The sequence below is a fragment of the Hippocampus bargibanti genome, linkage group LG04 (genome assembly GCF_051943395.1).
Source record: "Hippocampus bargibanti isolate YZ-2025 linkage group LG04, ASM5194339v1, whole genome shotgun sequence".
Taxonomy (NCBI): Eukaryota; Metazoa; Chordata; class Actinopteri; order Syngnathiformes; family Syngnathidae; genus Hippocampus; species Hippocampus bargibanti.
Genome location: NC_142737.1, coordinates 17,795,423 through 17,821,126, shown reverse-complemented (window position 1 = coordinate 17,821,126; position 25,704 = coordinate 17,795,423). Strand labels below are relative to the sequence as shown.

The window sequence follows — 25,704 nt, the reverse complement described above, 5'->3', positions numbered from 1 at the left end:
TAGTTATTCATTAATTTGTTGTGCATTCTGTATGTAACATGTGAAGGGGATTAAATACTCTAATGGTGTCTCCAAATTCCTGAAGGCCCACCACAGGAAACCGTAACTACAATATGGCCCGTGGCAAAAAAAAAATGACACCCATGACCTAATGAACTTTATTTGCTTGAATGCATGAACATTTTTTTTATATTGTCAAAACAATGGTTTACAAAATTATTTTGCCTTCTTTTGTGTATTTCCTGACCCAAATGCTAATAAGATTATCATAACAAGCACCTATTGTTATTATTTTCTAATCAAACAATTTTGGCACGCCGGAAAATGTTTTAGTCGTGAGGAGAGGGATAAAAGGTAAAACTTTGCATAAAATTGCATACTGTACTGTACTCAAATGAAGCAGACACCTAGCCACTGGAGGTCGCTCCAAGTTCCACTCGCGCCCTCCAGCAAAGTACAACAAGCAAAAGTACACGTATAGCGCACACACAATTTGCGCGTTCACGTGAACGACCCTGACCAATTTCCAGCGGTGAATCAGCGGCGAAGTTTGCAAAGGAAAAAACCCACAGTTGGCCCATCGTGTTTGAAGGACTTTGGAGCATTGAGTGGCACGGGTCGAAGCGGGCACTCAGTCAGCATGGACGATCTGGGTGAGTTGAAGCCTCGCGCCGCTTTGGGAAGGGTCGTGCTCGGGATTGGGAAGCCGGAGTGGCGGCGAAAGCAAAGCAGGGCGGAGGAGTTAACGTGACAAGGAAAAGTTTTCTCCGTTCACTTTGAGACGCAATCCCATGTAGGGGCAAATTTTGTACTGAATGCAACATTCTTCGCATATAGCACCGGAAATTAAATTCTAGCGGTTTGATTTTTCTGCGGCAATTCTAAGTTACCTTAGCGGCTGGTCATCGCTAGCATTTACCTTTTAAAACTACCCTGACGTGAGGAGGTCAGCTGTTTATCATCTACAGCACTCTAACAATGTGTTCTTTTCAGTGGCATTTTCCCCGAACTGCAGACGTTCCGTATTTGTCTGACCTTTTGATAATAACTTGTCAACTTTGACTTCACCAAGTTGCTGGTTAAGAGTTATGCGTGGAGAGGTGGGCGAGCCAACTGGGCCCTACTCTCCACTTCTTGACTGTCTTGCAAAAAAAAAAAAAAAAAAAAAAAAAACACACATAAATGGACGAACTGCCTCTGTCTTCCAAAAAAAATCACGTACAAATCGTAATGATGAAATTTTCATATTTAACAGTCTGTCAGTGATACGTGGCTTACTGGTGTGCCTCTGCAACTGTTGCGCTCCCCACTATGGTAAGGGGGATACGGTAATTATTGAGATAAAACGCTCATATTAATATTGAGATTACAAATGTCAAAATGGAATCACAAAAATAGCGTGAAAGCAGCGTTTTCATTATTGGATAAACAGTGTGATGTTGTTATGGTTATTCAGTAAAGCCTTACTACACTTCTAAAGTGATGTCATTACTCAGAGCTCTACTCTCAACGTTTGCACTGGAAGCACTGATGCTACTAACTTTTCAGTTGGTCGGACCAGCACAGACATGGTCGCACACACCCTTTTTTTGTAACTGCATACCTTGACCATATTTGCTGATGTATACTTGTCTCATTTGATAACACTTAAGAATGTACAAGAAAAACATTCAACAATTTGTTCATATTAATATGCACGACTCAACAAGGTCTCAGAGCACCAATATATTTGTTATTTATTATTTCAGCCTTTGGGGAGTATAAGATGTAACTGAATATTTACTGTTTGACCACTAGATCAGTGGTTCTTAACATTTTTAGAGGTACCAATATTGTCAGCCAATCCCTATTTATTTAGAAATGTGTCACTCTTGACATTTACTGCATCGAGGAACTTTTTTTCAGTTTATGTGTGAAATGTCAGATGGTATCTTGGTGGGTAAGAGAGATGTCAGTGTTTTATGTCAAAAGCCTTCCTTTGAAAAGCATATACAGTAAAGTCTCGTTATATCGATATTCAAGGGAGTCCGAAAAAATATCGATATAACCGGGACTATCGATATATCCGATCCTGCGCCGAACTGCATTAAACAAAAGCCGCCAAAAGAGGGCAGCCAAGCGCCATATAAGAAACGGAGCTGGCCATTAGCTCCCTTTTTTTTGGGTGAGAGATGTTCCCCCAATGTTGCCTCAAAATGGCACATATAATTCTTTAATGATTGTAAACATGTATGCTTTAATCTTCAGAACTACAGTGTATTTGAAACATATTCATAACTGGATGTGTAACAAGAAAGCATATTATCCGAATCTGAAGCCATTGTTTGGATTCACAAGCAATGCAAGACGTCTTGGCGTTAAGTCATTTTTATTTGCATTTGAATAAAAAGTGACATCGGCTGTCCTTTAATACACAGTATGGAATGTTAATAATTTTCAAAATCATCGCGCTTCAGCAGACAAAACAAGAAACATTGTTGCAAAAAACGATTGCATTCATATACAGTACAGTGGGCATGTACATAACACAACAGGGAAACTGCAACGCTTACATCTTACTGTATTATGTATACAATTTAAAAAAGTCCTCAATCTTCTTCTGCTTCCCATTTTTACCTTTTAACACAAACACTTCAATCTCGTCTGCTACACACGAGCTAGCGTCTGAAAATGAAAATGGCTCTGCTACACAGGTGCTGGGCACGTAACCAAGTCACCTGACCAAGTTGACCAATGGCGCGACCGATGGCGTGTCACGTGACAAAGTCACACGGCCAAGTCGACCAATAGCGCGACCAATGGCGGCTCACGTAACAAGACACGTGACCAAGTTGACCAATGGCGCGACGGATATATCGATATAAACAACAAAAATGGCCGGCGGGGGATGAAAAGGAGCACCGTAATAACCGGATTATTGTAATAACCGGGTATCGTACTAAACGGTACTAATTATACATAAAAAGACTAGAAATGTGCAAGGGAAATGAAAATAGTATCGTAATAAGCGGTATAACCAATATCGATATAACGAGACTTTACTGTAGTGCTAGTTAAGTTGACTGCACTGGCTGAACACACAGTTGTTGCCCCGACTGCGGTGTTGATGTTGCTTTACTCTTGTATTCATGCTAAAATGTTTCTTTAAGGCAGAAACAACAATCCATTCAAGGGAAATTTGGGCCTCGGAGGCAGGTTTATTTAGCCGCAATTTCAGTTAATGTTTAACCCAGGGGTGGGCAAACTTTTTGACTCGCCGCATTGGGTTCTAAAATTTGATAGAGGGGCCGGGCCAGGAGCATTTGGAAGGAGTGTTTGGGCCGGAAATACTAACCCTAAAGCATTAAAGGATAACCAACGCCTCCGGATAAGTTATGTCCATAATTTATAAAATCACTTCAAATGACTTCGAAGGAGTGTATTTTACAAAGATTCCACAGTATATATCTATAGTTTACGTTTTAAGACTTAATATAATATTCATGACGTCTTGTTTTCGAGTTGATGACGATCCCCATTGACGTCACGTTTGGACCGCCCCTGACCGAGAAAGCGACACACAATGCATTTTGGGTACTATGTTTGGTCATTGACGGCTCGAATTGATATGGGAGGACTCCTTGAATCAATTGCAAACATTTATGCTTTCCTCTTCAGAACTATTTGAATCATATTCATAACTGGATGTGTAACAAGAAAACATCTTCTCCGAATCTGAAGCCATTGTTTTGATTCTCGAGCAAGGCATGACGTCACGAACAAGGGGGTGAGACCTTCTGAAACTGGCCATTTCCGGATTCATTTTGAAGTCATTTTTATTGGTGTTTTTCATTTAACTAAAAATATCAGCCTGCCTGATTTGGGTATTTTAGATGCTATAAAACGTTTTTCTGATGTCAGTGGGAAACAAAAACAAAAAATGGTGCCGGTTGTCCTTTAAATGTGGTGTGTACAAACCTCATAGCACAGTAAGAACACTACAACCCAATTTATGAACTGTCTTTCAAATGTGAAAAATATCCCTGATCAGTTAATAAATTTGTCTCAAGGAATATGGCGTTTACATACTATTTCGCAGATACTTGGAGGAAATGGAAATAGATTAAAATAACATATGCACTGTGATTTATCAAGATTGCGTCTGTTTTAAATAAGTTTTCATTGAAGGGGCAAAGTTAAAGAAATCAACATTTATTGAAAAATGGAATCACTTTCAACATTCAAAACATATTATTGCACAACGAAATATTCAGGCTCAATAATACCTACTTGTGTTAAATTCCGCCAAATCATAGATGGTTTGTCCTGACGGCGCGCTCAACAAACTCCACTGACGCCCTCGCCCTCACGCACAAACAATACACGTGTACCGTCGCCGAGCACGCAGACGTAGGCTACCTGCAGTTGAAATTTGCATACACGGCGGCCAATCAGAAGCCTGCTTCTTTCTTCCGGACTTTCTCAAGCGTTATAAAGTCGTTTTCCAAAATAGATGCACAGAACCTAAGCCCAGAAGAAAGATTCAAAAGAAGCTAACAACATATGTGACGCTACAAAACGTAAATTTACATTAAACCGTGACTGTAAAGTGTACGTGAGACTTATGAAAGAGGCTTAGTGGCTCGTAGCAAGCAATGCAAACGTTGCATTGTGCACCGCAATGACAATCGACTACTGCAGCAAAATCTACAGCCATGCACATTCACCGTAAATTAAGCACGGTAGCATTTGTCGTAGGTACATTCTTGATTTAAAAAAAACTTCATACTTTGTGCAAATGTTTTTTAATGTGATTAGTTGTCTCATTGTGCTTCAAGTTGAGAAAAATGGGGCAGGCAACTTTTCAGTTATCTGCCCTGTTTTCCGCTAACTTTTTGTCATGAGTTTCAGACACTGTTTTTACTATAATTTGGGCAAATTCGGCGGGCCGGATTAAAAAGCCTAACGGGCCGTATGTGGCCCGCGGGCCGTAGTTTGCCCATATCTGGTTTAACCACATCAGCATGAAATACGCCTATGACTCCAGTGTACCACCCACTTTCAAATACAGTAAAGTCTCGTTATATCGATACGCAAGGGAATCCGAAAAAATATCGATATAACCGGGACTATCGATATATCCGATCCTGTGGGGGGGGGTGCGTAAATGCGGCATCTTTGTTATGGCATGTAATTTCATCATTGGGTTCATGGATTGCGTATCTAACATGTTTTTTTGTACAGTAGTGAAGTGAAAAATAAAGTTGTGCATAAAATAAAAACGTCTTTACACTTTTTAATGACTATTTCCTTTCAAAAATGCAACCAACCAATGCTAAATCGTCAAGTTCTATTCACACGAAGCCAGCATGTACAATCATATGAAAAACAGTGATTGTTGCAAACAATAAAGATATCTGGATGCAACACAATTAAATACTGTACATGGATGAAAAACTGCAACGTTTACATAACTTACGTGACGTTCGAGAGTGGCTGAATAGAATGCCGGCGCGCAGCTGTGACGTTACAACAGCTTTTTGACTGACTCAAGAAACACAAAAAGTGATGTTGGTTGCCCTTTAATGCACAGTATGGAATGTACAGTCATTTTCAAAATCATGACGCTTCAGCAGACAACACAACAAACATTGTTGCAAAAAACGCTTGCATTCATGTAACAGTACATGTACATAACACTGCAATTAGTATGTATGTAAGCTATTTAAAAAAGTCATCAATCTTCTTCTGCTTCCCATTTTTATATTTTAATATGAACACTTCCATCTTGTTTAACGTTTCTAAAAAACCGGATGCATTTTCTACGGATTCAAAGAAAGATCGCGTGTCCGCAACCCCTTGCAACGCTTTTGTCGAAGTTGCAAAAGGTGTGCATTCAGTCGCTTCTTCTTCATCGTCATCAGCATCATCATCATCACGGGAATCTACTGTGGCATACTTGGCTTTGACCTCCGCTGCGATATCCGCATCTGATGAGCTTGGGAATGTCGCAATGTCTTTGTCGACTGCGACATACGATGCAATGTCGGCGACTTTTAGCTTTTCAGCCAACACTGCAAGAGGAATGTTGTCGTCATCCTCTTCGTTAGCTGCAGATGTTTCCTCACTGCACCCTGGATTTTCAAATTTGCAGTGACGGAAGCAGTTCTTGATGGTGTTTTCGGACACCGTGCTCCACGCTTTGGAAATTGCTCTGATGGCATCCAAAACAGTCCATTGTTGAAGACACACGAGCAGCCGTTTGATACACACGAGCTGCCGTCTGAAAATGGCGCCTGCTCGGGAGAGCTGCTCACGTAACAAGACACGTGACCAAGTTGACCAATGGCGCGACGGATATATCGATGTAAACAACAAAAATGGCCGGCGGGGGATGAAAAGGAGCACCGTAATAACCGGATTATCGTAACAACCGGGTATCGTACTAAACGGTACTAATTATACATAAAAAGACTAGAAATGTGCAAGGGAAATGAAAATAATATCGTAATAAGCGGTACTATCGTTATAACCGATATCGATATAACGAGACTTTACTGTATATGTAACAATGTACAGTGTGATTTACCATTTGTCAATTAGTGGATTTTTTTTTGTAATTAAACCTGTCCTCCTTTATGTTTGAAAACACACCTATTGTTTTTTGTGTGCTCATAGCTGAGGTATAACAGTGTATTTCTTTGATGCCAGTGTCATTGTGGTGTCAAAGAAACAACGTAAAGTGAATAAAGCAAGACAATTTAGACAAAAATGGTAATTCGCCAACTTTTTGTGACATCTATATTCAATTGCAAAACATTTTGGAGGAGGGGTTACTCATGCATTTGTGCTAAAATGTGGTCACGGTAATTTAAGAGTTTTTTTTAATTTATAGTCTGATCAGGAAAAACACCTCCTCGTCTCCATATCTCAGAGTTGGGCACTGAAACTCTGAACATCCTAATTTTGTTCAATATTTTTTTTCACTAGCTGATTCGTCTGCTATATTTGAATGAAACCCTCACATGTTGGTTCACTTTCACATTCAAGTGAAGCTGTCAAACACTTAAATAATTTCATTGGTAGTCCACCTTTTGTTGCCTTGTTGTGTGCATGCCACCAGCATACATTTGGAGTCATTGCTGCCTTGGGCTAGTGAAAAGGCTGATTGTAGGTTAAAAATGAGCCTGCAGTCTCACTGAAGCAGTTTGAGGGCGGGGGTGAGGCTGCAGAAGAATGTCAAGCATTAGTCTGATGCAGGCTTCAAGGCCAAATAATGTGTGTGTGTGTGTTGGTCATGACATTGCGCTACTCTTGGTTCCATGCATGCTGCCCCAAGAGGGAAAGCTGTCATCCTGTCAAACGTGTGCCCCCTGGGTAACTGCAAATTATTTTGGAATTATTTCCCAAGTTGTCAACCACACTTGTCAACAAATGCTTCTAGTTGGTCTTGCTGTTTGGAAACATGACCACTCTCGCTCCACATGTCACTGAGAGGAATTCTTTCTGAGAAATAGCGCCCTAGTAATTAGTCAGACTCTGAGCTTTTCTTTAGTCAGTGCTTCAGAGTTTCAATCAGATGGCTCTGTGTTGGCTCTGGGGATGTGTCCTTTTCCCAGTTGCAGGGCACCAATTAATCACAGGATGATTGTGACTTGAGTTGATTGAGTGGGAATTGATTCCACACACACTGTCAAAATGTGACCAATGTGTACCACCATGCTAGAAATGGCCTTGTATTAATTACTGTCAGTCTTTTGCTTGATAAAAAATGATATTTGTTCCTAGAGAAAAACTGCTCGGGAAAAATCCTGATTATTACAGTGTAACAAAAGTCTTCTTTTCCTTTCGGCTTTTGCCTTCAGGGATCGCCACAGCAAATTAGTGTCCATCTAATCTGGTTTTGTGCATCCTCTTCTCTCACACCAACTACCTTCATGTCCTCTTTGACAACATCCATAAACCTCCTCTTTGGTCTTTCTCTCGGTCTCCTGCCTGGCAGTTCAAGGCTGAGCATCCTTCTCCCAATATATTCAATCTCTCTCCTCTGGACATGGCCACACCATCTCAGTCTGGCCTCTCTCACTTTCTCTCCAAAGCCTCTAATATGACTTGTCCCTCTATCCAACCTGGTCACTCCCAAAGAAAACCTCAAAGTCTTCATCTCTGCTACCTCCAGCTCTGCTTCCTGTCTTTTCCTCAGTGGCACTGTTCCAGTCCAAACATCATGGCCGGTCACACCACCGTTTTATACACTTTTCCTTTCGTCCTAGCTGAAACCCTATCACACATCACACCTGACATTTTTCTCTAGCCGTTCCAGCCTCCCTGGACACGCTTCTTCACCTCTTTTCCACACTCTCCATTGATCTGGACGGTTGACCCCAAGTACTTAAAATCCTCCACCTTCTTTATCTCTTCTCCTTGTAGCGTTACTCTTGTACTTGGGTCCCTCTCATTCACACACATATATTCCGTCTTGCTGCGACTGATCTTCATTCCTTTCCTTTCCAGGGCGAATCTCCACCTCTCTAGTTTCTCCCCCTTTTCCCTGCTCTCGCAACAGATCACAATGCGACAAAAGTAATCAGTATAAATATATTACTAAATAAAAACCTAAGCAATGCAACAAACTCCTTTTAATGATGTAGACATCAAATCAGCCATTTGAAACTGTAAACAGGAGGAACCAAATGAAATGAATTTTTGTGCATGTGAGACCCCAATATGCACAAGAATGAATCACTTGACATTACTCTTTTGTGGTCACAAGAATATAAAGTAGGATGACGTAAATAGATTTGCTTTGCAGATTAGCATGGTGAAGGATAAAATGATAAGCAGATTAAAAAGCACAAATAAACATCAAGTGTGTCAGGTGAAATCTTATATAATTAGTTCTAACCAAGTGGATAGAAAAGAAAAGCAGTAGTAACCAAATGTTCCATCAAACAAAAGGAATCTCGAAACAGTTTTAGTGACGTAACATTACATGAAAAAAAACTAAGAATACAAAACGAGAACATGATTGTACAGATATATACAACCATATTCACTGTAATTCAGAAAATGCATCAAAACAAAGTTCCCGCAGCTCGTGGATCTGTCGTTCGCGAACCTCCAGAAATTTTCGATGTCCACCGTGTCCATGGTAAGTGTAGTAGTAGAATAAGAAGAGTACCAAGTGTCTCCAGTTCCTACGTTGACGTCACCCCAAGATATGTTGGGGGTGTGTATCGGTTTAGCTGGTGAAATTTGGGCATTCCAGGTACAGGTCATGAATTAAAAAAAGAGCCCCCAAATACATTAATGATATTAAAAAAAGAATGTGAATGTCATTTTCCTGTGCAAAAAATAATAAATAATAAGAGTCAACCAGTAAAAATTGGACCACCTTGACGACAGTTTTTTAACCAATAACTAGCAGTTCATCATCCACTTTGCTGATCATAATTTTTGGTTGCTCAAAAGTGTTATCGGATTCCTAAAGTATCCCCACAGGTGTAAGGCTGACATGGCTCCGAACCATAAGGTGCTGATGTGTTATCGGTGTTGAATCATCTTTAGGAGTGCCAATACTGTATCCCGCCGCACTGATAACAACACTGATATTGATACAGTTGCTTCCTTTTTTACAGTTGCTGGGAAAACATTCTTCTGCTTTTAAAGCCACAAAAGTAAAAGTATTTTATAAAAAAAGTTTTCCTTTTTCAATCACTCCTGTATTGTGGTTGCTATTTTGATCGCATAAACTCGCCTTTACCACCTGCAGCAGTACTCCAGCGTATCAGCTGATTATGTTTCTGGCAGAGTCTTGTTGAAAAAGAGCTTGAGGTTTGGCCGACATGCTCTTAAATGGTGTGTGGGCGAACAGCATACAAGACATTTAGTGGCTACGTAACCCGATGAGCTACCATCACACTGTGATGGCTGCACCCCAGTAAAATCCACTGGACTTCCCTGGTCACCACAAAAGTTCCTAGCCTTAAATCACCTTGGCCCCCGAACTCTCCACCCATCCTGTTCTGGATCAGGGGAAGAGAGAGCAGCATGGTTGACCTCATTGCTAAGGCAACTGACCCTGCCTCACATCCTGAGGAAACAGGAGCAAAAACAATGAGCAGTGATCTAGAATGTTTTCTCCTCTGGTGAAACAGTCAATATGCTGCTCATATTTGGGAAGTTCGCGGTTTAGCAGTAGTTGCATATCATCAACAAAGCAGCTACTAAATGTTGATATGATGTTCTCTGTTTTTAGTGGATGCAACAAAGTGGTCTTTCTTTGAGGCCCGGACACCTCTTGCACAATTCAGATTGCTTAAAGTCCAATCTGCTACTTATTGACACCCATTCTTGACATATTAATGATGATTAATGTGGACTTGGTGACTTGGTGTTCCACCCGTCTCTTGACTAGCTCCCCATTTCTTTCAGTGATCTGCAGAGATGGCTTCCACTTTACAGTCCATACTTTGACTTTCATATAGAGAATTACTTAAAGGACAACCGACACCGCCGGACAAGTTGTGTCCATAATTTGTAAAAGCACTTCAAATGACTCCTACTGGGCGTATTTTACAAAGATTCCACCACATATAGCTATATTTTACGTTTTAAGACTCGCACTGAATATTCAGGAAGTCTTGTTTTTGAGTTGGTGACGATTCCTACCGTGACGTCACGTCTGGAACGCACCTGACCGAGAAAGCGTGTTGATCCGTGTTGATGGAGAAATTAGAAGCTAAACACATAAATAACGCGATGGTGAATCGTTGTGTGTTGCACCAAGACTACTATTTGATACTAGCTGACTCAAATTCCCAGCAGACAAATCAGACCATTTCCAACGGAGCTTGGGCACCATCTTATGCATTTTCTGGGACGCCACATTGGAGTCCAGACGCCTCAAAATGACACGGAAGGACTTCTTTAATCGATTGCAAACATTTATGCTTTCCTCTTCAGAACTATAATGAATCATATTAATAACTGGATGAGTAACAAGAAAGCATGTTCTCCGGATCTGAAGCCATTGTTTTGATTCTCGAGCAAGGCAAGACGTCTTGCTGTGACGTCATGACCAAGGGGGCGGGACCTTCTGAAACGGAAACTTTCTGAGGTCATTTTGAAGTAGTTTTGGGACACAAGTCATTTTTATTGGTGTTTTTCATTTGACTAAAAATGTCAGCCTGCGTGTTTTGGGTATTTTAGATGCTATAAAACATTTTTAGTTAGGAAACAAAAAAAAATGGTGTCGCTTGTCCTTTAAACTGCATTATGTGCATTTATTTACAACATACAGGTGTAATGCACCTTTTTGTGCATTACACCTGTGAGTTTCCATTACAACAGGCATACATACAGCAGGACGGAAGTAAAATTAACAGAACTGTGCTCACTTGCGCTGCACTATTCTTACTCATAGCATGTCAAAACATTTCAAGGGTGGCCGGTTTCACCCACTGTTTAGGAGATTCAAAATATGAATTGACATTGCTTAATGTGTAGACATCACAAAATACAGGCCATCAAATGCACAGCATTCACATATTGACGAAAAACCAGTTCCGGCGAGCCACAGCCGCCCAATGGACTGCGTCTTCAGGGGACAACATCAACATTAAACCATATTATGCACCATGAAGGAAATACTGTGATAGTGATTTCCCAAGGGGCATGCAAAGCTCACCAGCGGCACTCATTCATTCTGTACAGAGAGCTTAGCCTGAGTCATTTGGGCGCCTTTCCAAATCAGCTACGTTCTCCAGTGTCCGAAGCCCTCTGGCTTTATACAACGGTTGTGTACATCGCTGTCAGATGACAGTGACAAACATGGCCACATTTGGCACCAGAGGGCATTGCTTTAGAACGGTGCTTCTTAATCTTGTTGGAGGCACCGAACCCCATCAGTTTCATATGCTTATTCACCAAACCCTTCTTTGAATAACTGTGCCCACTAACTGCGGAATAGACTGAGGAGTGTACCTCTGCGGCGGAAGAGCCCTAAAAGCGAATCACCGAACCCTTAGGGTTCGATTGAACCCAGTTTAAGAACCACTGCTTTAGAACAACTTTCAAGTTGGTTTTGAAGACTTATTACATTATAACCACTCGGCCCCCCCAAAAAATCTAACGGAAAAAGGACCACTCGGGCCCAGGCAAGCAAGTCATTGCGTATGCAACTTTGTCTTACTGCACAGGCACATGTCCGCTACTTGTGTTTACCTATTAATTAATGTGCATGCTGTACTCCACAGTATTTTAACTGCCAGTTTTGATTTATTTAAAAACCATATGGGCAGTTGTTCTAAACCTTGTTAGATGTACCAAACCCAGTGACGTGCAGTCAGGGGAGGCAGGTGAGGCAGTGCCTCACCTGTCATCATGGAAACCTGTCATGGAAACATCAAATGAAAAAATAAATTAAACTGTTATATGTATTTAGTGATTTTTAATTTAAAGTTCTTGTCCATTTAATTAACTTCACCGTTTTTGGATTTTTTTCAAAATCGCTGAATTTTCACATTTACCGTTCAAACACTAAGAAGAGACGAGCGGTGAGGCAGCAGCCGGCTGAGCCTCACCATGGATTGCGCAATGACTATGCTAACTGCTGGCTTGCTCTGCAGTGACACCACATTGCGGCTGTCCCTCTGCATATCGCTATTAAAGCGTTCAAACACGTTTAGTATATGAACTAAATTTACAGTTTAGCTGGTGTATATAATGTACAGTCACTGTACATTATAAACACTGTACTACAGTGTTTATTTTATTTTATTTTTGTCAAAACTGTGCGTAGGTGAGGCACACAGTTCTCCCGCCTCATGACAGGTGGCGCTTGTGATTCCAGAGCTACTTGCGACTCCACGGCTGCAGAATAATAGAATTAGAGACAGAAATTCCTTTCATCACTTTGCTGCTGTGAAATGTAAATTTCTCCACTGTGAGACTAATAAAGGCATATCCAATCCAATCCAAAAGCTACAGTAAACAGTTAGCAAGTAAAGTGCAGCCCTCCAGTCATTTTTTCGTGTTGCTTGGCCTCATTTTCAGAATGGAGGATTACATATCTAAATTGGAAGAATTTTCTAAGCTGGACTTTCAATCGAAGCAGGAGATAATAATTAAAGGAAGACCAACACCGGAGCTAAAAGGTTTGCTTCAGACAACGGGACAGAATACGCTCTTTTCAGACGGACTGTTACACACGAAAAGGCTGGCTGTGTGGATGTCCAGCAAGAAACCACCTTTTCTGCTTTTCCTGCCTTCTGTTCTCAACTTATGACAATGTCTGGACTCAAATGGGATATTGCGACCTAAACAATTTACAACGGAGCCTCATCAAACATGAGCGAAGACTCAACATCAGCATCCACAATGCTAAGGTAAAGGAGAACCGGGAGATTTTAAAAGATCTCATCAATGCCACCTGCTTCCTTGCCAAACAACAGCTGGCATTTTGTGGAAATGATGAAAGTAAAGGCTCTGCTAATCGTGGCAACTATGTTGAACTATTACATGCTTTCGCTGAGAAAGATGACAGGCTAGCGAGACAGTTGGAGACATCCACTGTATTTTCTGGCCTGCCAAACAGAATACAGAACGATTTAATTGAAGCAGTTGGTGATGTCATTAGAATTGACATTAAAAAGGAGATCGGTGCAGCCCCATTTGTTGCTGTAGAAGTAGATGAGATTATCATTCTCAGCACTGAAAAGACTGAAACATACAGTCGCAACAGGACTGGTCAAGGACGACTTTCTTCACTGGCAGTGATCTCCATTGAGACAGAGAGACTTTTAAAACTGAAGAAAGATATGGAAGGCTTCTACAAAAATGTTATCAATGTTTCTTCAGAAGGAGCGGCGCATGGACTTCATTTACAAGTAAAGGTAACACGATAATAACATTTTTTTTAATTCTTTTTTTCGATGCTACAGTTTGTATATATAAAGAATGCTGACATGACATTTTAAACAAAACACGTTAACTGTTGCCAATCAAATGGTGAATAAACTACTCTGTAGAGTTCATATGTTTGTAAATCTGACTATGATGACGTCAGTGCCTCACCAGCCATGAACCTCACCGTACGTCACTGACCAAACCTAACCAGTTCATGTACAGATGCACCGACCAAAGCATTTGTGAAAAATAGAAATATCAATCGAGACATTTTTTTGCGCAATTTTGCATGACAAATCTTGCAGATAGGACGCTGAGTCCCATCACACGCCGTGATGCATGTGAATCTGTGTTGTACATATTTGTCTGACCACTTCCTTTTTTTGCTTGACATAGCATGTGTTAAAACATGAAAAAAAAATTGAAAAACTAACAAAAATAAACACATGCCGGACTATCTAGACAGTCCGTCCTTGACTACTGAGCGAGCTAAATTCCCCGCAGCACTGCTTGAACAAGCAATGCAATGAGATTATCCACAGCCGCTGATGGACAAGCGGGTGGGTCGTAACTAATAGACATCTTAAGTCAGCTGTGTTTTAACCTCCATGGTAGAGGCTCAATCGAACCACTGACACCAATTCACAGAACAACTGGGATTCGATTGAACCCATGCTAAGAACCACTGGTTTAGAGTTTCATCATAGGTCCATGAACAGGTGAGCTGTCCACCCTGATGACCCATCCTCATGGCCCAAGTGTTAATAGAAAGGATTAAACCGCACTGCTTGCGCTGCGCTCTTTGGTGCTCTCTGCGGTAAATGCATATACACCGTTCCAGCATTGACATCATTCCCTTTATTCTGGAATTCAAAGTATGCACTAGTTAGTGGAGTGCATCCTGCCATTGTTGACATTTGTGTCATTATTTTCATATTAAGCACGGTTGAGTCAGATTTGGTTTACGTTTCTCCCTCAGTTTTCCTCTCCAGTCAGGTGTGGGTCTGAACTGAGAGAATAGACCTGATTATACATCTGTTTTTGAGCCTGATCGCTTTCTTTCGGCACATTGGACAAAAGTATGCACGGAATGCCGCATCAACCTTCAGATCCATCTGATAAAAGCTGCAAGGCATTGGTGCGGCGGAGCCTCATGTGGCTGCACGCACAAGACTGGACAAGACCCATGACCACAAGAATGTGTCATGTATCCACACTGGTTAGCCCAATCAGACACAGATGCTGCATTTGACTGGGCCCGAAGTTGCTGTGATAGATGCCCGTCTGAGGCATTCCAGTGAAACGATCAACACACGACATAAAGCTCTGGATGACATGTTTTCTCCAGAGGCCACACAATGAACGATTGAGTCAGCGTAATGTTGGAACAGAATTGGACTTTGTCCTCTGGCTTCAAGTCTCAGTACGGAATGGAAAAGATTAGTCTCTCGCCTGGCTTACAGTGTGTGCTTTCAATTTGAATGCTTCTATCACTTTGTGAACCACACTTTTGGTGACACAGACAAACTCACACACTGTCATCCTCATGCAACACTCAATTCTGCCGCCACATGGAAAATACCCTTTTCCCTTTAAAATGTGAAATTGTGAGCCTACAAAGGTTAAGCAAAAAACTGACCATGTTTTCGTTGCATGGATTAGAGCCCAGGTATCAAAGTCATGGCCCGGGAGCCAGATCTGGACCGCCCCGTCGTTTTACATGGCCCATGGGACAAAGTCATATACAGTGATACCTCAATTTACGAACCCATTGGCTTACGAACCTTTCGGTTTACGAACGTTAAATTTATGAACATTTTACCTTAGCATACGAACTTTTTTCGTACACAGGACTGCCTCAATGAGTGATGTGTCGTTCGTGAACGGGCCTGTTCTTCTAACAACAAAATGGCCGCCGGCTGTTTTCGTCCTCTATTCCCCGCCCCCAGTCTTTGGTTAAAGCCACGTGATTGGTCAAGAACGCAGCAGCGAGGGGGGGAGGGTTGTTTAAGCAAGAACAAGAAACAGGCAAAAACAACAAGAAACAGGCAGACGGCAGTGAGAGAATTTCAACTTTGATAGTTCAAAGGCAGAGTGTAGACTGCAAGGTTAAAATATCCCATCAATCAGGCTCCACAAACAACCCGCACAAGCCATCTGTACACTTGATGCAAAAAGCCATCAACCCAGCGAAATAGAACACAATTGATGAGGAACTAGATACAATCACAGAAAAAGCACCTACAAGGGATCATTCCTCAAGATGATGAAAGTAGAAGGTTACGTTCCTCATCAAGTGTTTAATGCTGATGAAACCAGCCACTCCATTCCATCAAGCCATCAACAACCATCACAAAGGTAAATAAAATGACTTTATTATACTGTACAGTTTATTTATTTAATTATAATACCATAGCACATTTATTATACATACATGATGTCCATGATGTTTGGACTGGAGACGGTGCCGCTGAAGAAAAGACAGGAAGCAGAGCTGGAGGTAGCACAGCTGAAGATGTTGATGTTTTCTTTGGGAGTGACCAGGTTGGATAGGATCAGGAATGAGTACATTAAAGTGACAACTCATATTAGAGGCTTTAGAGAGAAAGTCAGAGAGGCCAGACTGAGATGGTTTGGACATGTCCAGAGGAGAGAGAGTGACTATATCGGGAGAAGGATGCTGAGCCTTGAACTACCAGGCAGGAGAACCCAGAGGAAGACCGAAGAGGAGGTTTATGGATGTGGTCAAAGAGGACATGAAGGTAGCTGGTGTGAGAGAAGAGGATGCACAAAACCGGGATAGATGGAGGACATTGATTCGCTGTGGCGACCCCTGAGGGGAAAAGCCGAAAGGAAAAGAAGAGATTTATTATACATACAATAAGGTATATTTTGTGTAGTTTTAAGGCATAGAAAATTATGTTTTATGGGGACCTGGGACCGGATTATTCTCATTTTGTTTCCTATGGGAAATTAATTTTTGGGATACACACTTTTCGCCTTACACACTCTGTCTGAGAACCAATTAAGTTTGTAAGCCAAGTTATCACTGTATGTCAATTTTCATGATCCATGCACAAATCAGTACCGAAATGTCAAATTGTCAAGGGCAAGAAATAATGTTGAGATTTATATCAGCCCTCTTCGAGAAGCTGGAACTGAAGTGGCCCTCGACAAAATATGAGAGTTTACAAGTATTTTGAAGGGCCTCAGACAGTATGGCTTCTTAGAAAGTAAAGAAAGCTTTCTAGGAACGGGTTATTAAAATGAATTATTCATAAACACTGATTTGATTTGTATTTCTACTGCTTACAAGTATGTTTAAATCACACCATCCACATCATCACTGGTATTTTTTTTTCCTTCCTCAGGGCCTTATCTTTTCAGTGACAGTCTTTGTCAGCGAGACCTTGTTCAGCATGTCCACACCAGGTGCAGATTATTTTGAGAAGGCCGTGATATTTCAGCTCATTTGCACAGACATGAGCTGCTCACAGGGCTTAGTGCTTTAAATAGGCAGGAGGTCCCATGTGGTTTATGGTAAACCAGTCAAATTCAGCATGTGTCGTATAGACGGGATGTATGTGCAGGGTTGGTCAGAAGATGGCTGCCGTTGTTCAGTTCATCCAAGGCTTTTGTCCAGATTGGATCTGTTGATTATGAGTGAATTATTCAATCACCGTCGCCACAATCATATTGGGATGAGAAAATTGTGGGGGAATTTTTTTTTGACATTGATTATTATCACTTCTGAGATACTGTGAGAAAAGTTTGGTGATCCTCACCCTCCCCCTGTCACAGTATATCATTGCTTTTGTTCACTAACTATCTTTGTCTACTTCATGTACACGCGTCGTTGCGGATGGACACTTACAACAGGTGCGGCAGGAATGTGAGTACAGAATCTGACCTTTTTGTGGAGCCTATTTTGAAAGTTTGAATTGAACGATAAATGTATTTGGTTGGTTGTGATGTTAAATATTTTGGCAGAGTTGGTAGAGGGTCGCTACACTTAAGTATTATAAGGTACAGTAGTTGCAAGACGAACATTATTGGTTGTGCTTCATTTTAGTAGTTTCTGTTGCACCAACACATGATTTCTTGAGGGATGTGGCTGGGATGACATTCTGAAGAATGAGAGTTCCTCTTTTAAGAAGAATTTTTCTTTTCTCCCCATTTACATCTTCTACTCCAAACAAGAAGCTCTCTGTGGATAACCAATTTTCCGATGATACTTTTACCCATTAGTTTTTTTAATTTTCTCTTTGTCTTCCGATCCTTGTAATTCAAAGCTGCCAAATGTAAGTGTTCCAAATGTCTTTTTGTCAAAGTACTCAGCCCGTGGTGACTGTGACCTATTCTTGACAGGCTGACAGTGGACATACAGTGTGATGTCAGAGTCTATTTTATTCTCTCATTCCGTTGGCCACAAAGCAGTGTTGCTCAATCCCTGCCCTGGACAGGGTTCAGAAACACAACAACCCCTTTGTTCAGAACAATCACATGGATTCAGATCCAAGTTTCTTAAAGGCGGGGACGGACAGGTAGGGTTTCGGTGACAGCAGAGTTGTATTTATCGTGACAGACTGATGGCCAAAGAATGTTGGGGATGTTTTGGAAAGATCAGTTAGTACATTAAGTCATGATGATAGTACAGGAAGTGAATTGACATTTGGTGACAGGCTGCAATGAGAGCCAGCGATCAATCAGATACTCTATTAGATGCTGACAGACAACCACGTCAATAACATGTAAAAATGGTCCTATAATTGGCGTCTGTTTGAAACCGCGATGATGAAAAATGCCACTTTTTCTTGCAGACGCGTTATTGGCTGACCTGGAATCGACCACATCCCACATTTCGAAGCGACCGGTGTTTTTGCCAGATGAGACACCTTACTCCATCCCCACGACTGGGAATTATTACCAGGATCAATCAGTTCCACCTCCAGTCCCTCCGCCGCCCACAGCGGAGGCACTAAATGGTTCGCTGCAAGACCACTCCCATAATTCCTCCCAGAAGGTACACATTTCTAGTTGTGCCCTATTTGACTGAAACATGTTTCAAACACAAGCATTATTTTTTAAAAAGATGGATCAAACAATGGAACCTTAACTCTAGCTTAATTTGATATTTTATGTGTGCATGATGCTTTAATGCATAGGTGTCAAGGTTAAGGCCCGGGGGCCAAATCTGGCCCACCACATCGTTTTATTTGGCCCGCGAGAGCAAATAATCAAACTTGTGAAATTACATGATGCTTGCTGAGATCCGAACCAAAATTTCCAATTATCCCATGTAAACCACAATAACAGTCCTTATTTTTTACTTCAAATTTTAAAAGTAGTTATTCATTAATATGTTGTGCGCTCTATATGTAATATGTGGAGGGAATTAAACGTTCTAATGGCTTTGCCAAACTCCCGGAGAGGAAACCGTAACTACAATGTGGCCTACGCAAAAAATGAGTTTGACACCCTTGATTTAATGGATTGATTGTGATTGCTTTTGAGTGTGTGCTTATAACCGTTTTCAAAATGTCTCCAGTCTTTAGGTTCAGTCCAGAAGAATCCATGGTCGAGGGACAGTAGCAGCTCTCCGTCTCACATTGAAGAAGACCACGTCTACAGGTTGGCTTGCGGCTCTTTTGGCATCGACGGCGCATCGCAGTAGGGCTTTTGTTACTTCGGTTAACACTTGTTTGTGTCACTCAGCTTTCCAAACAAGCAAAAATCATCAGACTCGTCAACAGCAGCCATGACCTCGGCTCTGGGTAGCAACTTGTCGGAACTTGACAGACTGCTTCTGGAGCTTAATGCGGTTCAACAGAGCTCACCATCATTCCCCACTACAGGTGCATTCTGGGGGTTCCTCTCATCAGGCATGTTAACGCAGAAACGGATAAGTAACGGTCATGTTTTTGCAGAAGAGATGCCCCCACCCCTACCATCCACCAGCATCACTCACTATGAAAACGGCAACACCCCTGACATCAGAGTTAGCCCTCCACCTCAGGAGGAGCCCAAGAGGAATGGAACAGGGCAGGACGAGGTCCGACCCACAGTGGAGAGTCTTTTGGATGAGCTGGAGGGTTCAGTGCCTTCGAACAGGTTGGGATGAGCTCAATATCAACTCCCTTCTTAATTTCATTTTTTTTTAATATGAACAAACACCAAACGGATGTCTGCACTGACCCTCATGCTACACATCTGCCGTTTTTCTTCCTGGTGCCAAGATAGCTTTTCGGACAATGCTCATTTTGAGTTTCATGTGCAAAGGTAAATGCTTTGTGTTCTATTTTTCAGCCCATCTCCTCGCCACAGTGAAATGGACAGCCCCTCTCAGCAGCAGACACGGATTTCAGCTTCATGTGCCACTCGAGAATTAGATGAACTGATGGCGTCTTTGTCTGACTTTAAGGTATGAAATTGCAATTAAGAAAAAAAAACATCCCGTCGTATTCAGGATGGTTTCACACTTCCTGCGTTCTGGCTTACTCTCATTTCTGTGTTTCTAGCCCAGCTCCTCTTCCACCCTTCCTCATCCTCCAGTCTCTACCTTCATCACCCCAGTGGCTTCTCCTTTCCTCAGTCTGTCCACCTCATCTGCCTGTGCCTCTCCTATGTTCTCTCTGCCTGCTGGTCTCGAACTACATATAGATGAGAACGGGGTCGAACATGGTTCCTCAGCGGCCTATTTGAATCGTCTCGCTTGTCACAGCCCTATGTCGTCCCTTTCTGCAGCCAGTGATCTCGACTCTGTCGCAGACATGTTTGCCGCTGTTCCACCAACGGCAACCAATTTGTTGCTTGTCCTCACCGCTTCTGTTCGAAACAACCAGCAGAGAAACAGTTCAAGCCCATCCACGACTCCTTCGATGACTTCAGTGAACACAGTCTTAGACAACAAGACTTCCAAATCACCTAGCCTATCTGTGGAGCGTGTGTCACCCCCTGGAGCTCAGTGTAAACCATCCAGTTCACCTGATGATAGGATCAATGGCATCCATGATCCATCTAAGAATCTCTCGGTGTCACCCCTTGACTCCCTCACCCCACCTTTGTATCTACCAAAGACTCATTCACCTCTCCCTTGTGTTACTTCTGTGTCTCTGCCCCTCATCAATAACTCATTCAAAACCTCCTCCCCGGTCTCCTTAGCCAACATTCCTTCACCCATAACTTTTGCGACCTCAATGACTAGTGTACATCAGATGCAACCAGCGCCCCTGGCCAAGAATCCCAGTCCCCTCACTCTGCATCAGCTCCCTCTCAAAGAGCCTTCTCTGGATGAAACACTCAACAAACTACTAGAGATGAGTTTTTCTCAAAGCGACCCGAGAGCCGAGATGAAGGATCTTCAGCTCCACATGGAGGCGCCCCGTCTTGGCAGAGGATCTCCCGAGGTGCAGGAGGAGCTCATCCTGCCCATGGACAGAACCGGTGTTCAGCCTGACATGTTTACTTGCAGCGCCAACACCATCACAGATGAATCTATGGACGGAGGTACCGACACCAACGGAGATTTGGATTGGGCTGATGAGGAGCTGTCCATGTCTTTCCAAGACGGACTGGATGGCACCATGACGCCGTACACCGAGAGGCTGTACACGGATGGCAGTGTGACTCCACTGACGGAAGCCAGCTGGATGGATGATTCCATGACGCCGTCCACATGCCCCGGGTCGCCAGACGTTGCCCTGGACCTGCCTTTTTTGCAGCCACCCAATATGGACAGAGTGTCCGCCTCGGGACATGTAGGCATCTCACTTGCTCAATGCAGGATGTCCTTGTTGCGTCTCACATGTAAACTTGTTTGCTTATTGCAGTGATGCATCTTAACCAAAGTCGTGCCTGCTTCTGCACACCTTGCTTGTCATTTGTGGAGATTGAAACACAGCAGATGAATACCCCATCCGCCACGTTTTTTTCCTAATTCATCAACAACTCCGTGTTGACGTTGGACTTTTGACACGGGTCGCTTTGCTGTTCGAATATTGGTGTTACTCGGGGGGCTTGGGACAGCATGGAAAAGTAACTACTGCATCCCTGCTTGGAAATGTGATCAGGTGACTCACCCGCTCGGTGTGCTCTTGCTGTTCATCACTGGGCCATAGTTTCAAAGGATTGATGATGAGCTGCTTGACACTTCCGTCTAGATCAAATCTGTGATAAGGCGCACTAAGGAGACCCCCAATGTGCACCCTATGTATCGAGACGGTGTCCTGCGCAGGAAAACGGGTCCCATCATTGTCAACAAGAATTCCACCCAGGACCGCCTCATAGAGGAGCTCCAGGGCAAGTTTGGCATCAGCCGCTCCGAGTGTCGCCGTAAACAGCCTGACGATTGGCTGACGGACGGGGTCATTGTCACGTCCAAGCCTCAACGCTTTCGTCCCGACGGAGCTGTGGGCGAGGTGGACAAGGTTGGCTGAAGTGTTTTCAACACATGCCTTTCCCCAGTTAATTCACCTCCAGCTTCGACTGTTTCTTTTTGTTTTCTTCCTCCATGTGCGTCTCTTCCACTTTAGATTGTCATTGTCCCCGGGTCACCTGTTGCCGTGAAACAGGTTCCCCCGCCTCAGTCACCTCCTGCTCTTCGTCATCCTCCTATCATAGAAAAAATGAAGGAAATGCTCCCCGTGCAGCAGACCCCTGCTCCTTTACCTCCACCCCCTCTCCCGCCCTGTCCCCCTCCTCACCCTCCTCACAGCCAAGAGCAAGTCACAACGGCTTCCCCAGCACCCATTCAGGACCCAGCTGGCCCCACACTAGATCCCCTGCTCTCTATTCCTAAAAGCCCAACCCAGGATACATCAGTGGAAAGTGTTCCACCAGTTGCACCCAAGTTCCTGGTCTCTGTAGGCTGCCAAACTGACTATGACCCACTCTTCTCCTCGGTGCAGGCATGAACACTGTATACATTTTCCCCCTTTCTGTCTCCTGCAACTTTTCAATAATTTCCATGGAGCTACGAGCTGTGTTTTCAACCGTTTCCCACATTCTAACCTTCTCAGATGGCTCAGGGAAAAGGGGGTGCTCCTGGCGGTCCACAGACGCAGGTGAACAAGCTGGACAACATGCTCGGGAGCCTGCAGTCGGACCTCAACAAACTGGGTGTGCAAACTGTGGCCAAAGGAGTTTGCGGTGCCTGCTTCAAGCCAATCGTTGGACAGGTGAGATACGAAGTAAATGGCTGTCATCTGTAGGCAAAAAAGATTTTGTGACTCCTAATGTATTTGTTTCTTTTGAGTAGTTGGTGACTGCCATGGGGCGCACGTGGCATCCAGAACACTTTGTGTGCACGCACTGTCAAGAAGAAATCGGCTCCAGAAACTTTTTTGAGCGGGAAGGGCAGCCTTACTGCGAGCGAGATTACCATAACCTGTTTTCTCCTCGATGCCACTACTGCAATGGGCCCATACTAAATGTATGCTTTTTTGTTGTTGTTTTTGTTGCCAAATACTGCACCTGTGCTGATTTTAATGTGCAATGTGTTCTGATATGTACAGCAAGTTGTAACTGCGCTGGATCGAACATGGCACCCTGAACACTTCTTCTGTGCTCAGTGTGGATGCTTCTTCGACCCAGACGGTAGTGCGGGTTCTTGATAAAATCCTATCTAGGCAATACATGAATTGGACTCTCTGATCTCTGAGCTATTTTCTTTTTCCCTACAAGGGTTTCACGAAAAAGATGGCAAGGCTTACTGCCGAAAGGATTACTTTGACATGTTTGCGCCAAAGTGTGGTGGATGTGCTCGAGCCATTGTGGAGAACTACATCTCAGCACTCAATTCGCTTTGGCACCCAGAGTGTTTTGTTTGCAGGGTGTGTATATGACAGCGATTTAAGGACATGCTGAGAGAATATGTAAAAAAAATCATCTTTTGTCCATTATTTCTCTTCAGGAGTGTTTCACCCCATTTGTCAATGGAAGCTTTTTTGAGCATGATGGCCAACCCTACTGCGAAGTCCACTACCACGAGCGCCGCGGGTCTCTATGCTCCGGCTGCCAGAAGCCCATCACCGGTCGCTGTATCACAGCCATGTCCAAAAAGTTCCACCCGGAACACTTTGTGTGTGCCTTCTGCCTCAAGCAACTCAACAAGGGCACCTTTAAAGAACAGAACGACAAACCTTACTGCCACGGCTGCTTTGTGAAGCTCTTTAGTTAAGGATGGGAGGCACCTGCAGTACTTGTGGTACTGCCGGCGAAAGTGACCAGAGCAGCCAAGGTATAAATACAGTGTAAATCTAAGGTTGTAATCTTTTGAAAGTGTCTATGAATTACATAACATGCTGAAGCTAAACTACATTCACCCTGCTACGGATTGAGTGTGTAAACTGTGGTAGATTTACCCAACATTTATGAACTATGGAAATCAAGGGTGAAATAACGGTTGCATGTTTTGACGTATGACTTCAGCTTTCTGGGTATTTTTTGTCTATTATATTTTCTAGTTTATTTACTTATCAGTTTCACAAAAAAAACAAGCAATTAAAAAAATAAATGAATAAATTTTCATTTTTAACATTCTCGCTGGTTGAGTATGTCCTTTATAGGAATTTAAAAAAGTTACAATCAGACAATCATAGCACTGAGCAGGACAATTGCTATTTCACTCGGTGATCCCCAACCTTTTTTGTGTCACGGGCCGGTTGGGTCAAGTACATGCTGTTTGCAGACGGGCATCAATTTTTTTCATCACATTTTATTTGCCAGTTTTAAAGCACGGTAGGCATTACAATCATAATTATAGAGTAATTCAACATTTTATGAAGGTAATGCATTTCAAACTGTGTGAATATACTGCACAACTAATGTAGAACAAAACAAAATAACAGTGAACTCTTAAGCAATGGACCATATAGGATTAAGAAATACACCTTATCATCTGGCTAGTTATTAGCAACTAAACCGCAAATGTTTAAGGGGGCAGTTTGTTCAAAGTCCACTTGAAGTTTCGATACTTGTTCAAATAATTCAACAGTTTTCTTGTATTGGCTTTTTTTACAACATAGCACGCAGAACAGCTTCCTCATCCATGTTGTTCTGGCGATGCTGCCAGGGACGGAACTTCTTTTGTCAAAATGGCTTCATTTTCAGAAGTCACGGCTGCCCATCAGCTACGTGTTTAGATATACGTTCACTTAAGTTTGTTACTGTAATGTTTCGTTTACCGTTCCAGTGTTTAGTGCATTGAGCTCATAGTGCAGAAGTTATGGGTTCCATCCCGGCTTCGGCCTTCCAGTGTGGAGTTTGCATGTTATCTCCGGGCCTGCGTGGGCTTTCCCTGGAGACTCCAGTTTCGTGCCATGTTCCAAAAATCATGCATGGCAGGCTAATTGCACACTCAAATTTGTCCCTACATATGAGTGTGGGTGCGGATGGTTGTTGGTCTCTGTGTGCCCTGCGATGGGCTGGCAACAGGTTCAAGATATCCTCCACCTTCTGCCCAAAAACACCCTGCAATCCTTGTGAGGATAAAGCGAGTAGGAAAATTGATGTGTGGATGTTCTGTTTACCGCTTCTTTTTTCATTTATTGGCAGATTCTGTTGACTTAGAATTTCAAACCAAAGTTAGATGGGAGGTTTGGATTGACTAGAATGGCGCACATTCCTGTCGTATCTGATGGAATAAATTTGCTCACAGCTCACAGGTCTGTCTCGATACGACCTACCCCTAAACAGGCCGTAGCTCAGTACTGAGCTGCGAAGCGGTGGTTGGGGACCACTGCTTTCACTCATTTTCAGCCAGTCGATAATGTTGAGATGTTGTGGTATTTTATTGTGCCATGTTTGATAAAGCAAATT

At 42.8% G+C, this 25,704-nt stretch overlaps 1 protein-coding gene across 1 annotated transcript; it reads left to right on the top strand.

Moving 5' to 3' along the window:
- Positions 1–474: 474 nt before the first annotated feature.
- On the top strand, positions 475–24,425 carry pxnb (paxillin b). Its single transcript, XM_088994499.1, has 14 exons — positions 475–653; positions 18,708–18,910; positions 19,436–19,518; positions 19,603–19,742; positions 19,815–19,998; positions 20,194–20,308; positions 20,406–21,644; positions 22,047–22,313; positions 22,419–22,793; positions 22,905–23,063; positions 23,144–23,317; positions 23,400–23,481; positions 23,569–23,717; positions 23,798–24,425. Exons 1-14 carry the CDS (start codon positions 641–643, stop codon positions 24,062–24,064), a joined length of 3,450 nt encoding a protein of 1,149 aa, XP_088850625.1. The 5' UTR covers positions 475–640; the 3' UTR covers positions 24,065–24,425.
- The last annotated feature ends 1,279 nt before the right edge of the window (positions 24,426–25,704 follow it).